Source organism: Rhinoraja longicauda, chromosome 28 (genome assembly GCF_053455715.1).
Source record: "Rhinoraja longicauda isolate Sanriku21f chromosome 28, sRhiLon1.1, whole genome shotgun sequence".
NCBI lineage: Eukaryota > Metazoa > Chordata > Chondrichthyes > Rajiformes > Arhynchobatidae > Rhinoraja > Rhinoraja longicauda.
In genome coordinates, this window is record NC_135980.1 from 19,073,625 (window position 1) to 19,089,171 (window position 15,547).

Below are 15,547 nucleotides of genomic sequence, written 5' to 3' on the forward strand. Positions count from 1 at the left end.
CTTACTGAAGTCCATATAGACAACATCCACAGCCTTGCCCTTATCAATTTCCCTGGTAACCTCTTCAAAAAATTCAAGAAGATTAGTCAAACATGACCTTCCAGGCACAAATCCATGTTGACTGTTTCTAATCAGGCCTTGATTATCCAAATAATTATATATATTGTCCCTAAGTATCTTTTCCATTAATTTTCCCACCACAGACGTCAAACTAATAGGTCTATAATTGCTAGTTTTACTTTTAGAACCTTTTTTAAACAAAGGCACAACATGCGCAATGCGCCAATCTTCCGGCACCATCCCTGTTTCTAATGACGTTTGAAATATTTCCGTCATAGCCCCTGCTATTTCTGCACTAACTTCCCTCAATGTCCTAGGGAATATCCTATCAGGACCTGGAGACTTATCCACTTTTATATTCTTCAAAAGTGTCCGTACCTCCTCTTCTTTAATCCTCCTAATTTCCATCACTACTCTACTTGTTTCGCTTACCTCACATAATTCAATATCCTTCTCCTCGGTAAATACCGAAGAAAAGAAATTGTTTAATATCTCCCCCATTTCTTCCGGCTCAGCACATAGCTGTCCACTCTGACTCTCTAATGGACCAATTTTATCCCTCACTATCCTTTTGCTATTGACATATCTGTAGAACCCCTTGGGGTTTACTTTTACATTACTTGCCAAAGCAGCCTCATATCTTTTTTTCACTTTTCTAATTTCCTTTTTAAGATTCCTTTTACATTCTTTATATTCCTCAAGAACCTCATTTACTCCCTGCCGCTTATATTTATTGTATATCTCCCTCTTTTTCCGAACCGTGTCCAATTTCCCTGGAAAACCACGGCTCTTTCAAATTATTATTCTTTCCTTTCCACCGAACAGGGACATAAAGACTCTGTACTCTCAAATTTTCACCTTTAAATATCCTCCATTTCTCTATTATATCCTTTTCATAAAACAACAATTTCCATTTCACTCCTTTTAAATCCTTTCTCATCTCCTCAAAATTAGCCTTTCTCCAATCCAAAATCTCAACCCTTGGTCCAGATTTGACCTTCTCCATAATGATATTGAAACTAATGGCATTATGATCACTAGACCCAAAGTGCTCCTCAACACATACCTCCGTCACCTGACCCATCTCATTTCCTAACAGGAGGTCCAACACTGCCCCTTCTCTGGTAGGCACCTCTACGTATTGCTGCAAAAAACTATCCTGCACACATTTTACAAACTCCAAACCATCCAGCCCTTTAACAGAATGTGATTCCCAGTCTATATACAGAAATTGAAATCACCCACAATCACCACTCTGTGCTTACTACTAATATCTGCTATCTCTTTACATATTTGCTCTTCCAATTCTCGTTCCCTATTTGGCGGTCTATAATACACCCCTCTAAGTGTTGCTAAACCTTTCTCATTTCTGAGTTCCACCCAAACAGCCTCCTTAATCGAGCCTTCTAGTCTGTCCTGCCAAAGCACTGCTGTGATATCCTCCCTGACAAGCAATGCAACACCCCCACCTCTTGCCCCTCCGATTCTATCACATCTGAAACAATGAAATCCTGGAATATTTAATTGCCAATCGCAAGCCTCCTGCAACCATGTTTCACTGATCGCCACAACATCATACTTCCAGATGTCAATCCAGGCTCTAAGCTCATCCACCTTTCTTACAATGCTCCTAGCATTAAAATATACACATTTAAGGGACCCATCATTTCTTATTCTCAGTTTATTTCTTTTCCCTTCTTTCTCTCCTACATATTGGGTCTGAGTGTTTCCCTTTTCTGCCTCCTGCCTCACACACTGCCTATTAGCTATCTGTGTTTGAGTCCCTCCCCCCAACCGTACTAGTTTAAAGTCTCCGCAGTTATTTTAACAAATCTCCCCGCCAGGATATTGGTTCCCCTCGGGTTCAGATGCAACCCGTCCTTTTTGTACAGGTCATACTTCCCCCAGAAGAGGTCCCAATGATCCAGAAACTTGAAACCCTGCTCCCTGCACCAGTTTCATATATTTATCTCTTTTAGTCAGACATTTAAAAACTAATGAAGTTATTCTTAATCATTTTAACCTTTATGACAATGCATACAAAGATATAGAAGTGATTAAAATTATTTAAATTAATGTTAAAATAACTTCCTTTCACAGGCTAAGAATTTCCAACTGAAATGAATGAAGCTCACAATTCTACACTCTTTATTTGTAATCAAGCATTTTGAGGATCTGTGTGTGGCTGACAAGACCATATTTATTATTCATTCCCAATTTTGGAAAATGGTGACTCCCAGGACATTGATGGCAGCAGACTTGGCAATGGTAATGCCAGTTAATGTCAAGAGTAAATGGTTAGACTCTCTCTCATTGGAAATGTTCGATGCCTGTCATTTCTGTGGCACAAATGTTACTTCCCGTTTATCAGCCCACATTTTGCTTAATCTTGTTGCTCATGGCCCGTTACAATTGCTGATGGGTAATGAATAGAAATGACCATTGAGCACGTATCAGAAAACATCTGACCTTATGATGGAAGGAAGGTCATTGATAAAGCAGCTGAGGATGGTTTGAATGAAGACTCTGCTCCAGGAACCCCTGCTGTACCACCTGGGGTTGGGATCATTGACCTCCAGCAGTCACAATACACTTTCTTTGGTGGAGATATCATGCCAATCTCTGGAGTGTTTCCTTTTGCTGCCCATCTAATAGCCAATTTCACCAGGGCTCGATGCCACACTCAGTTAAATGATCAGGGCAGTCACTCTCACCTCACCTTCAGAATAAGCTCTTTGATCTAAGTTTGGATCAAGACTTTGAATGTGGTGTGGAACTGAGCAGTCTAGGTGAAACCCAACTAGGCATCGGTGGGCAGGTTATTTGACAAATACCACAATAGCACTGTGAACAGCACCTTCCATCAGTTTACTGAGACCGAGTGGACTGTAGTGCAGTGATTATCTAGATTTGAGATAAGTTCATAAGTTGTAAGAGCAGAATTGCTCTCTGGTAAGTAAGTCTACTCTGCCATTCAATCATGGTCGATCTATCTTTCCCTCTCAACCATATTCTCCTGCCTTCTCCCCGTAACCTCTGACACCCATACTAATCGAGAGATACCGTACTTTTACTGAAAGGTACATATGATCATCTTTCCACGATGTTAATCTGTATTGCTGTATCTAGAGCTTTCAACTATTTCTTCATATCATGTCTGACCAGAACTTCATCGAACCCAGCGATGGAGAATAAAGATCCAATGTAATTTATCACTTGTCCTAGACCAAATGGGTTTGTGTTATTCTGATGTTGACTTCCTTTGGAATGACAGAAGCCCTGGCCACAGGCAGGAAAATATGCCCCAAAATATATATAATTTGGTTTTGATTGAATTTCTTACATTTCAATTATTATTTACTTACATCATTCTTGCTAGGTTGGGTTATTTGATAGTCTTTCATCATTTTGATATATTATTTTCTTACTCATTTCTTTGTCTGTTATGTGTCCCGTGGCAGATTGAATGACCATTGTTGACTGGTTTGATCAATGAACCCTGAGATTTGTTAATTTTACAGACAAGCTACTTACTTCCTCATCTTATATACCCCTTTTTTAACACAGCCAAAGTTGCCAGATCCCAGCTCCACTTCATCAATCATCAGGCATTCTCGCTTCAGGTACAACTTCTTGCCTTTTAATTCTTCAGGATCACTGTAAGGGCTGACATATGATTCTGTATCCATAGGAAGCGTCCGGCGGCCTGTCCAGAAAGAATTTGTAGATTAAACATTTGAGTTTATTTCACATTTGAAACTCCTTACTCTGAATCTATTTTGAACTCAAAACGCTATATTTAACTCATCCAACCATCATCAAAATGTCCAACATTGGGTCTGCTGGTGTTGGCTCATACAAAATGCAACACCTTCCTGTCACACATAGCAGTCTTACAGGTTGCTGAGCGACAAATGAATTTGGGTGTGATGCTGAACTTCTGCAATATATGAGCCAAACAGATGAAGAAAGAATCAACACCTTCAGGAGAGAGAATGAAAGAGCTGGCATAAAAATAAAAATGTCATGAAATATATCCAACCTTGCTTCACCATTTTCCCTTTAATTTGCTCTATAATGATTACAAAGTGTGGATTGAGTCACTAACTACCAAAAACCTACAGATGCCAATTTCAACTAGAATATAGCTGCCAATCTTCTAAGCTCTCTCAGGTTATGACCACAAGCAAAACTTCTACACAATGACATGCCAACTGTCTTTGTCTATTTTTGCAGCCTTTCGTGTTCATCACTATGTTACTACAAGCATGCAAAAGCAGTAATGGACCACTTCACAAGTGGTTGAGACTGCAGTTCCCAAATTGCCGTCATTAATCACCGAACCAGAGTGGAAGCATCCTCAATCCTGAGGAACTGGCTAAGAAGAGAAGACTAATTGCTCACCTTGAATTGGATCCGGTGTATATCCATCAAGATTGCAGGTAAGACTGGCAGCACCAAGTCTCTGAAAGTTAAACATCAATATTATCAACATTCTCAAACATGGAAACGAGTAAATATGAAGTTCAACATTAACAATATTTAGTTCTAATGTAGGTAAATTTGTAATGGTGTGATAAATCCCAAATACTCATACATCCTTAAAGGGCACTGAAAATTAATGCAACGGTATGGGCTTTCGTTCCTTCAGATTTTTATTACTGCCGGTGAAGTTAAAATATTTAAGAAACCTAAATACATTTAAAATTATCTTACTTTTTCCGTCTCTCTTTATCCCTGTCCGACTTGCCCTTTTTCTGTTTCACATTCTGAACTAGATTTGGGACTATTCAATATTCTATTTAGCACAATATGCAGAAACCTGAGATACCTAACATGCATTGATGGCGGCGCTGCCCTAGCAGCTGCGGCTTACCTGCAGTCCATTTGTCTTTGTGTTTTTGTTGTTTTTGTTGTCTTAATTGTAGTTGTGATGTGGTGTTTTTGTGGTTGTGTACTGTGTGTGTATGTGGGGGGGAGGGGGGGAACTGTAAAATTGTATATTTGTCCCTTCCGAACGGAGACCCGACCTTTGTGTTCTGGGCCGTGTCTCCGTTCCTGCTGCGGCCTACCATCGGCCCAACTCCTGGAGCTGGCGGCCTCCAGGGCTCTGGTTCGCAGAGCCCGCGGACCGGACTCACCATCAGCGGAGCCGGCCGTTCTCGGAGGCTGCGGGAGCGGCTGCGACTCGCCTTAGGCTCGGGCCGCGTGGATGCCGACATCGGGAGCTCCGGCAGCGGCAGCGTGTTCGCCCGCCCCGGATCGCGGGGCTTGGGTCGGCCCGCCGCGGACATTACACCGTCTGGCGCGGCCTGAAATAGGCCACGGAATTTTCTCTGCTCGGCGGGGGCTTCAATGTCGGGAGCCCCGACCGCCCCGACTTGCAGCGGGGCTTGGGTCGGCCCGTTGCGGACATTTCACCGTCCGGCGCAGCCTGGAACATGGCAACGACAACAGCCTGACCGTAGGAGAAGACGGCAGGGGAAGAGAAAAAGACATTCTGGCCTTCCATCACAGTGAGGAGGGGACTGGAGGAGACTCACTGTGATGGATGTTTCTTTTTGGGGGGTTTTGTGTTGGTTGGGGTTGTGTAATTTGCTTATTTTATTGCTCTTATTGTTGGACTGTGGGTGACGAAATTTCGTCCAAAAAACTTGTTTTTTGGATGACAAATAAAGATATCTTGAATCTTGAATCTTGAATTCAGTCTGCTCAATTCAAGTGGAATATAAATCTTGGCCACGTTCAGATGGGTTTCAAATGCTGCTGAGAGTACATTGCAATGACATTACTCTGTAATAACAAAATCCATAAGATGTTTGTGGACAAGTGGAAGTGGAGTAAGTCACTGGCTCTTTTTTCTCATCAACACCCGAAACAAAATCAAAAAGCAAACTCTGTGAATGCAGGAAATCTGAAACAGCAACAGAAGATATTGTAAATATGTACCAAGTCAGGCAGCATTTGCTGAAAGGAAAGGTTTCTGAATGAAGGCCATGAACTCTCCATGGAACTCTCCTGATGTGGTGTCTCGATCTGAAATGTTGACTATACCTTTGCCTCTACAGATGCTGCTTGACCTACTGAGTTTACATTTTGCCCCATATTCCAGTATCTGCAGCCTCTTGTGTCTCCAACAAGTTGATAAATATTACAAAAGAAATATTGAAAATTTAGGCAATATACCCAAACGGAGAGTTCTTTCAGATAGGCTGTACAGATGTAATCAGTTACGTTATCATAAGCAGACAATTTGTACATGTAACTATCATTAAAAAACGATACTTACATTCTTAGGAAGTGATGGAGGTTTTACTGGATCTGTGAAGCAAAATGAATTAAAATTAATACATTGTATTCTCTTTTGAAATCAATTAGACTTCGATTATACACATTTTTATTAATGTTCTTTTGTAGACCTTCACATTCCAAAATTCAATTAATGCATGTTCAGCAGTGATCACACTGGCACTCACAGCAGGGCGAACTCATGTAATATGTTTTATTTACAGTGACAATAAAGTCCAGGACCACACAAGGGCGCTGTCCCTCATCGTCAGGGCACATGTGCGGTGGCGCTGGCAATCTCAGGCATGTCCTATGCAGCTCAGTCCCGGTCTCAAGGAGGTGTGGCGATCTCAGGCTTCTGCCTGCAGTTCACCCTTGCCTCGAGAGAGGGCGTTGTTGGTCTTAGGCTTCTCCTGGCAGCTCAGCTTTGGGCTTGAAGAGATGATGCTGGTGATCACTGGGTTATCCTGGCAGCTCATGCTTTGCCTCTATGTCTGGGCGCTGACCCATGTTGTCTGTGAGCAGGAAGCGACACTGGCATCTCAGACTTGCCCCGGCCACTCAGTCTTACCCTCAGTCTAATCCCATAATTGCCAATGTTAATATTTTCTAAACTGCTCGTTCTGGCTCTTTCTGCGCATTACCTGTGAAAAAAAATGCATGGCTTCTTCCCCTCAGAGGCTGAATTGCAAGGTGTAAATAAGTCTTACTTCATTCTTCTAAATACAATTCGCCCAGTTCACAAATAAATAACTGAGATTGTTGCCCCATTGCTTCTGATTCAAATTGGAAAGAATAAGGCCTAGTACCAAGTCAGTTACTAATTTCACTGTTATAGAAACTAAAGGTGTAACAGAACTCCAAAGACACGTTTATGATTGTTAGTTTTCTGTTGAATTACCAGAATGCATGTTAGCGATGTAATAATATAGTAATAATATATTTCCTCACGCATTCTTGCACACTCACAGACACACCACAGACGCATGTACTCTCCTTTATATACACTCGTGCTGCTCCCTCCTCCTCCCCTCCCCTCCCCCCCTCCCCTACCATTGTGTACAGACACCTCTAAAATGTTTTTTTAAACTTGTTTAATATACAGCAGCCAATTGTGTCATGTGAATGGTTATTGATAGAAGAGAGACAGAATTAATCATAGTAGGTGAACTGCAACTACTTGAATAGAACAGTCTAACTCCATTGATCAATGTTGATGCTTACCAGCAGGTTGGTTAGGGTTACTGCAAGCTTCACGTAGTACAGTCATCACTCCATCAGACTTAAGCTTTAGATATTCAACCAGCTTTAAAAGGAAACAATATTTCGGTGTGGTATTAAAAAAGCACATGGAAGTAAATCTGATTCAGTGCATAATTCAGGTCTTTAACATTTAACTTGGAAGTTTGAATATTTTTGTAAATTAACTTTATGTTTATCTGACTGACAATGGCAGGATGACATGATAGAAACTAATAAAAGGATGAAAGGATGGAACTGGTTGAAAAGTTAGAGAAAAGCAGAGCTTTTCCAATTGTCATGGGCACAAGAGAAACAAGACTCAATGCAAAGTATTACTTCAGGTATTCGTCCAGTAATATCTCTGAATTGTTTCCAATGCATTAACATCCATCCTTAAATCAGGAACCCAAAGTAGTATACAGTGTTCAAGATGTGGTATCACCAATGTCCAATATAATTGAAGTATAACATCCCGATTTCTGAATTCATTTTCCCTTGTAATAAGTAACATCATTCTGTTGGCTTTCCTTATTGCTTGATATATCTGCTTTCTGGTCTTTTGTAAATCCTGCACCAGAATCCCTCTACAGCTCAGAATTTTGGGATTTCTCACCATTTAAACAAAATCCTTCTTTTTAAATATTCATGGAAAAATTGTGAATTTCCCATTTTTCTACATTATCCTTCATTTGCCAGATCTTTGGCAACACACTCAGACTATCTCTTTATTCACAAAATGCTGGAGTAACTCTGCAGGTCAGGCAGCATCTCGGGAGAGAAGGAATGGGTGACGTTTCGGGTCGAGACCCTTCTTCAGACTGATGTCAGGGGGGCGGGACAAAGGAAGGATATAGGTGGAGACAGGAAGATAGAGGGAGATCTGGGAAGGAGGAGGGGAAGGGAGGGACAGAGGAGCTATCTGAAGTTGGAGAAGTCGACGTTCATACCACCGGGCTGCAAACTGCCCAGGCGAAATATAAGGTGCTGCTCCTCCAATTTCCGGCGGGCCTCACTATGGCACTGGAGGAGGCCCATGACAGAAAGGTCAGACTGGGAATGGGAGGGGGAGTTAAAGTGCTCGGCCACCGGGAGATCAGTTTTGTTAATGCGGACCGAGCGCAGGTGTTCAGCGAAGCGATCGCCGAGCCTGCGCTTGGTTTCGCCGATGTAAATAAGTTGACATCTAGAGCAGCGGATGCAATAGATGAGGTTGGAGGAGGTGCAGGTGAACCTTTGTCTCACCTGGAAAGACTGTTTGGGTCCTTGGATGGAGTTGAGGGGGGAGGTAAAGGGACAGGTGTTGCATCTCGTGCGGTTACAGGGGAAAGTGCCCGGGGTTGGGGTGGTTTGGGTAGGAAGGGACGAGTGGACCAGGAAGTTATGGAGGGAACGGTCTCTGCGGAACGCAGAGAGGGGAGGGGATGGGAAGATATGGCCAGTGGTGGGGTCCCGTTGTAGGTGACGGAAATGTTGGTGGATGATATGTTGGATCCGCTGGCTGGTGGGGTGGAAGGTGAGAATGAGGGGGATTCTGTCCTTGTTGCGAGTGGGGGGAGGGGGAGCAAGAGCGGAGCTGCAGGATGTAGAAGAGACCCTAGTGAGAGCCTCATCTATAATGGAGGAGGGGAAGCCCCGTTTTCTGAAGAACGAGGACATCTCGGAAGCCCTAGTGTGAAACACCTCATCCCGGGCGCAGATGCGGCGTAGACGGAGGAATTGGGAGTAGGGGATAGACTTTTTGCAGGGGACCGGGTGGGAAGAAGTGTAGTCCAGATAGCTGTGCGAGTTGGTGGGTTTGTAGTAAATGTCCGTCACTAGTCTGTCTCCTGTGATGGAGATGGTGAGGTCCAGAAACGGGAGGGAGATGTCAGAGATAGTCCAGGTATATTTAAGGGCAGGATGGAAATTGGAGGTGAAGTGTATGAAGGCAGTGAGTTCTGCATGGGTGCAAGAGGTAGCACCAATGCAGTCGTCGATGTAGCGGAGGTAGAGTTCGGGGATGGGGCCAGTGTACGTCTGGAACAGGGATTGTTCGACGTACCCGACAAAGAGGTAGGCGTAGCTAGGGCCCATGCGAGTGCCCATAGCTACGCCTCTGGTTTGGAGGAAGTGGGAGGAGTCAAAGGAGAAGTTGTTGAGGGCAAGAACCAGCTCTGCTAGGCGGAGGAGAGTGTTGGTCTCGCTGGCGCGATGGCGCGGTCCAGTCCAGTCCAGTCGCTGTCGTGGTAGCTCTGCGGGAACTGTGCGTTTTAAACTGGTATGTTTACTTTAAAATTATCCCTAAGTGCTCTAGCGTGTGCTAGCACTTAGCATTAACCAATGTACGACCGGGAAACGCTCGTAAAATTAAACTCGAGTGCTACTGGAGCACTATTAAACAGAAAACTACTCACCGATATACCGATAGAGATCATCAAAGGAGCGCACCGCGGCAGCAGCAGTGGGAGCGCAGGTCAGTGGGAAAGTCGGAAAAAACACCGAGGGAAGCGAGGGGGGATTCGGAACAGGCTGAGAACCCAAGCCTTACGTCCACCTCTGCCCAGCATACTTCTGGCCAATGTCCAGTCCCTGGAGAACAAGCTGGATGACCTGAGGGCAAGGATCAGATTCCAGAGGGACATAAAGAACTGTAACATCCTTTGTCTGACCGAAACATGGCTGACCCCGCTGGTGCCTGACCAGGTGATCTGCCCATCCGAGTCCTTCACTGTTTTCCGGGCGGACAGAACGGAAGAATCCGGGAAATCCAAGGGCGGAGGAGTCTGCTTCTTGACCAATAATAACTGGTGTAATCCTGGGAATATTAAGACGCTTTCTCGTTCCTGCTCGCCGGACCTGGAACATCTAACTATCTAATGCCGACCATTCTACCTACCCCAGGAGTTCAGCTCGGTGATCATCACAGCCGTCTATATCCCACCGCATGCGGACACCGACGTGGCACTGTCCACCTTACACGATGCGGCTGTGCTGGTGGCTGGAGACTTCAATAGGGGAAATCTCAAAAAGGTCATGCCCAACTTCTACCAACACATCACGTGTGTCACCAGGGGGGAAAGAACTTTGGACCACTGCTACACGCCGTTCAGGAAAGGCTACAAGGCCATTTCTCTCCCTCCTTTTGGGAAATCTGACCATGCTGCCATTTTCCTGCTGCCGGAGTACAAACAACGGATAGTACGGGAAGCGACAGTGACGAGGGACGTAAAGCGGTGGGCTGACCATTCAGAGGCCATGCTGCAGGATGCACTGAGCGAAGTCGACTGGAACATGTTCCAAGAAAGTTCCAGAGACGTAAATGAGTTTGCGGAAGCGGTTACGGACTTCATTGCCACAATAGCCGATACCATCATCCCCACGGTAAGGGTCAGTATCTTCCCTAACCAAAAACCCTGGGTGGACAGGTCTATTCGCGTGGCCTTGAATGCTCGCACCGCTGCTTACAACTCCGGCCTGGCATCCGGCAACATGGACGACTACAAGGGAGAGTCATACCGACTGCGAAGGGCAGTGAAGGACGCAAAAAAGAGGTACCGGGACAAGATGGAGTCACAGATGGAGCAGCAGGACACCAGGCGCCTTTGGCAGGGGCTACGGACTATAACTAGCTACAGGTCCAGCACCCCCTCAACCGGAAGTGCCGGCTCCTCCTTAGCTGATGACCTGAACTCTTTTTACGCACGGTTTGAGACGGGTAACACCACCAGCTCGCCGTCTAAAAACAGCACCGAAGGGGCGCTGGCTAGCGAGGCTGGAGGGGGATCCACCGCCGGGGATGTGCACACATTCTCGGTGTCCGAGCATGAGGTGAGGTGGGCTCTGACACGTGTGAACACGAGGAAAGCTGGAGGCCCAGATGGTATATCTGGGCGAGTACTAAAGTCTTGTGCTACTCAGCTTGCTCCAGTGCTCACCACAATATTCAACCTCTCCTTGGCAAAGTCCGTGGTCCCTGCATGCTTCAAAAGATCCATCATTGTACCGGTGCCAAAGAATGCTTCTCCAGCGTGTTTAAATGACTACCGACCGGTGGCCCTCACCTCGGTTGTCATGAAATGCTTTGAGAGGCTAGTCAAGAAGCACATCTGCGCCCTCCTTCCTCGCAACATGGACCCACTACAGTTCGCATACCGTCCGAACAGGTCCACAGATGATGCGGTCTCCCAGGTTCTACACACCGCTCTCTCTCATCTGGACAGCCAGCGGGGCTATGTGAGGATGCTGTTCATTGACTTTAGTTCAGCATTCAACACAATAGTCCCCAGCAGACTGGTTGAGAAGCTGCTGGAACTGGGGCTTAGCACCCCTCTGTGTGCCTGGGTCCTGGACTTTCTCACTGCCAGGCCCCAAGTGGTCAGGATGGGGGAACACACATCTAGCTCCCTCACCCTGAACATAGGATCCCCCCAGGGCTGCGTCCTTAGCCCCCTACTGTACTCCCTGTACACACATGACTGGGGCCAGGTTCAGCTCAAACTCCATCATCAAGTTTGCTGATGACACTGTGGTGGTGGGCCGGATCTCCAACAACGATGAGAAGGCCTACCGGGAGGAGGTGGCTGATCTGGCACTCTGGTGTCAGGACAATAGCCTCCTCTTGAATGTCACTAAAACAAAGGAGCTGATTGTGGACTTCAGAAGGGCTAAACATCCAAGGACGTACACGCCTCTGGAGATAAATGGGTCTATTGTGGATAGGGTGAGCAGTTTCAAATACTTGGGAGTCCGCATCGCAGAGGATCTGACGTGGGCAACGCACATTGCCGCACTGGTGGGTAAGGCTAAGCAGCGCCTTTACCACCTTAGACAACTGAGGAAATTCAGAGTGTCTCAGAGGATCCTTCATTGCTTCTACTCTGGGGCTGTAGAGAGCATCCTGTCCGGCAACATTACAGTCTGGTTTGGGAACAGCTCTGCCCAGGACAGGATAGCCCTGCAGAGAGTAGTGCGTTCGGCAGAACGCACCATGGGAACTACACTCGTCCCCCTGCAGGACCTATACATCAGGAGGTGCAGATCCAGAGCAAGCAAGATCATGAGGGACCCCTGCCACCCCAGTAACGGACTGTTCCAGATGCTATGATCAGGCAAACGCCTCCGCTGTCACGCTGTGAAAACGGAGAGGATGAGACGGAGCTTCTTCCCACAGGCCATCAGGACTGTCAACTTTTATAACCCCAGAGACTAAATTTTTGTCGACAATAATAGTAACTTATTAACTTTATTTATATGCTGTAACTGTAATTCTTTTTGTGCACAACCCGCAGGCATTGCCACTTTCATTTCACTGCACATCGTGTATGTGTATGTGACAAATAAATTTGACTTGACTTGACTTGACTTGGTCGATGGGGATTGGCTGGTTCTACAGTCGAGGAAGAAACGGTGGGCTTCGAGACCATCCTTGTGGGGGATGGAAGTGTAGAGTGACTGGACATCCATGGTGAAGATGAGGGAGTGGGGGCCTGGGAACCGGAAGTTATCCAGGTGATGGAGAGCGTGTGAGGTGTCTTGGACGTAGGTGGGGAGGGATTTAACCAGGGGGGATAGGATGGAGTCGAGGTAGGTAGAGATAAGTTCGGTGGGGCATGAGCAGGCAGAGACAATGGGTCTGCCGGGACAGTTATGTTTGTGGATTTTGGGTAGGAGGTAGAATCGGGCCGTGCGGGGCTGGGGAACTATGAGATTGGAGGCACTGGGGGTAGATCGCCGGAGATGATGAGGTCAGTGATGGTGCTGCTGATAAAGGTGTGGTGTTTATCAGTGGGGTCATGGTCCAGGGATAGGTAGGAAAAGGTGTCTGATAGTTGTCGTCTGGCCTTGGTCCGGTAGAGGTCAGCACGCCAGACTACCACAGCCCCTCCCTTGTCAGCGGGTTTAATGATTAAGTCCGGGTTGTTGCGGAGTGAGTGGAGGGCTGCACGTTCAGGAGGGGAGAGGTTGGAGTTAGTCAGGGGAGTGGAGAATTTGAGGCGGCTGATGTCACGCCGGCAGTTTGAGATAAAAAGTTCTAGTGAGGGTAGTTGGCCACACGGGGGGGTCCAAGAGGAGGGGGTCCATTGGAGACGGGAGAAGGGGTCATCATTGGGGGATTGGGACTCCTTACCATGGTAAAAGGCTCGGAGGCGGAGGCGGCGGAAGAAGAGCTCCACGTCATGGCGGACGCGGAACTCGTTGATGTGGGGGCGGAGGGGAACAAAGGTAAGGCCTCTGCTGAGGACCGACCGTTCGGTGTCTGAAAGGGGGAGGTCAGGGGGGATGGTGAACACCCGGCAATGGTGGGGGTTGGGGTCGGATGGAGGCAGGAGGGCAGGTGGAGGGGGAGGGGATGTATGGTGGGGGGGTGGTGGGGGGTTAGCAGGGCAGAGGGGGGCATGAGGACTGATGTGGGGAATACTGGGGGTCGCCTGGGGATAGTCGCCTCAGACTATCGCTATTCATTTGAAGCCTCTATCTCTCTACACAATTTCCCTATCTTTGTTTATCATCAAATTTTCACTCACACCTTAATGTCTTCACCCGTTATTCATAAAGGTTATGGAATGTTGACTCCCCCCACCCCCACAAAAAACTGTGGCACATTACATCTGGCAGTCCCAACAAAGACCAGGTTAGAGAACCTGAGAGTCATGCAACATGGAAACAGGCTCTTCGATCCACCGAGTCCACTTCATCATTAAGCACCCACTTACACTATTTGTTTTGTACGCTCCATTTTGTGCCAAAAGTTCAAATAATTAATTGCAACATTTCAAAATATTAACCCATCACCTGGCAGTAACCCACCAGTTTTAGAAGGTTAAGATTCAGCTTCCAAGGCACTTTTCTTCCTGCACAGGTGTTGAAAATGACCTACAATATACTTCAATAGAACATTATCATCCATACAAAAATGTTGAATGTTTAATATTGAATAATATTGTCTGCAGGGTACAACTAATATATTGTATCTTTCCATTTTTATTAATGCATAATCTTAAATATCTTTGAAAAATTTAGATATAAGAAAGATTGTTATAAACCTGCCAAAGAGTATCAAATTTCGATCCATCGGGAATGGAAAATTTTCCGGATTTATCCATATCTATTCTGTAATGGTAGGATGTTTTCCCATAGAGCAGAGAGAGAGCATACGTTCCAGATTCTTGACGTTGTCTGAGCCTGGAACAAGCAACAAATAATGTCTCAGCTGACTTTATAGGTTGTTTTAAATCCGTGTAAAATTATTAAGAAAGAACACAACAAGATATAATTTGCTAGGAGAAAAATGAACATCTGATGGTAGTGGACAAGTAACGTTTCAGGTCATCTGAAGAAAGGTCAGACCCGAAATGTCACTAGACCATTCCCTGCATAGAAGGTTCCAGCATCTGCAGTTCCATGTGTCTCCATCTCATGGTAGTGTTGGACACCATACTGGTCTGAATTGTACATTATATTCTGCATCAAATCATTCTTCAAAACAGACTGGTGATCAGAAAGGGAAAACTTCTGGACGATCCAGTATAACTCCATCTCTCCTAATACAGTTTGGCTGCACGTCTGTGGCCTTTGATTTCCTTTTGTATCATTTTTGTATCATTAGCAAACCTGCTAATCTTGCCCTGTATGTTCTCATCCAAATCATTGATGTAGATGACAAACAGTAATGGGCCCAGCACCGAACCCTGAGGCACACCACTAGTCACAGGCCTCCAGTCCGAGAAGCAACTATCACCATCAACCTCCGCTTCCTTCCATGGAGCCAATTTGCTATCCATTCAGCTATCTCTCCTTGGATCCCATGCGATCTAACCTTCCAGAGCAACCTACCATGTGGAACCCTGTCGAATGGCTTACTGAAATCCATGTACACAACATCTACAGCTCTGCCCTCATCTTTTTGGTCACATCTTCAAAAAAATCAATCAGATTTGTGAGACACGATCTCCCAAGTACAAAACCATGCTGACTATCC

The 15,547-nt window shown here is 45.8% G+C and overlaps 1 protein-coding gene across 4 annotated transcripts in view; it reads right to left on the minus strand.

Moving 5' to 3' along the window:
- The window catches only part of zap70 (zeta chain of T cell receptor associated protein kinase 70), an 82,406-nt gene that overhangs the window by 13,628 nt on the left and 53,231 nt on the right, over positions 1 to 15,547 (minus strand). For all 4 annotated transcript variants that reach the window (XM_078423527.1, XM_078423530.1, XM_078423529.1 and 1 more), the window contains 5 exons: positions 14,613 to 14,751; positions 7,573 to 7,654; positions 6,350 to 6,381; positions 4,465 to 4,525; positions 3,595 to 3,766 (listed from right to left, as the gene is read on the minus strand). In XM_078423527.1, coding sequence (XP_078279653.1) covers positions 3,595 to 3,766; positions 4,465 to 4,525; positions 6,350 to 6,381; positions 7,573 to 7,654; positions 14,613 to 14,751 — 486 coding nt within the window. The remainder of the gene's footprint in view (positions 1 to 3,594; positions 3,767 to 4,464; positions 4,526 to 6,349; positions 6,382 to 7,572; positions 7,655 to 14,612; positions 14,752 to 15,547) is intronic.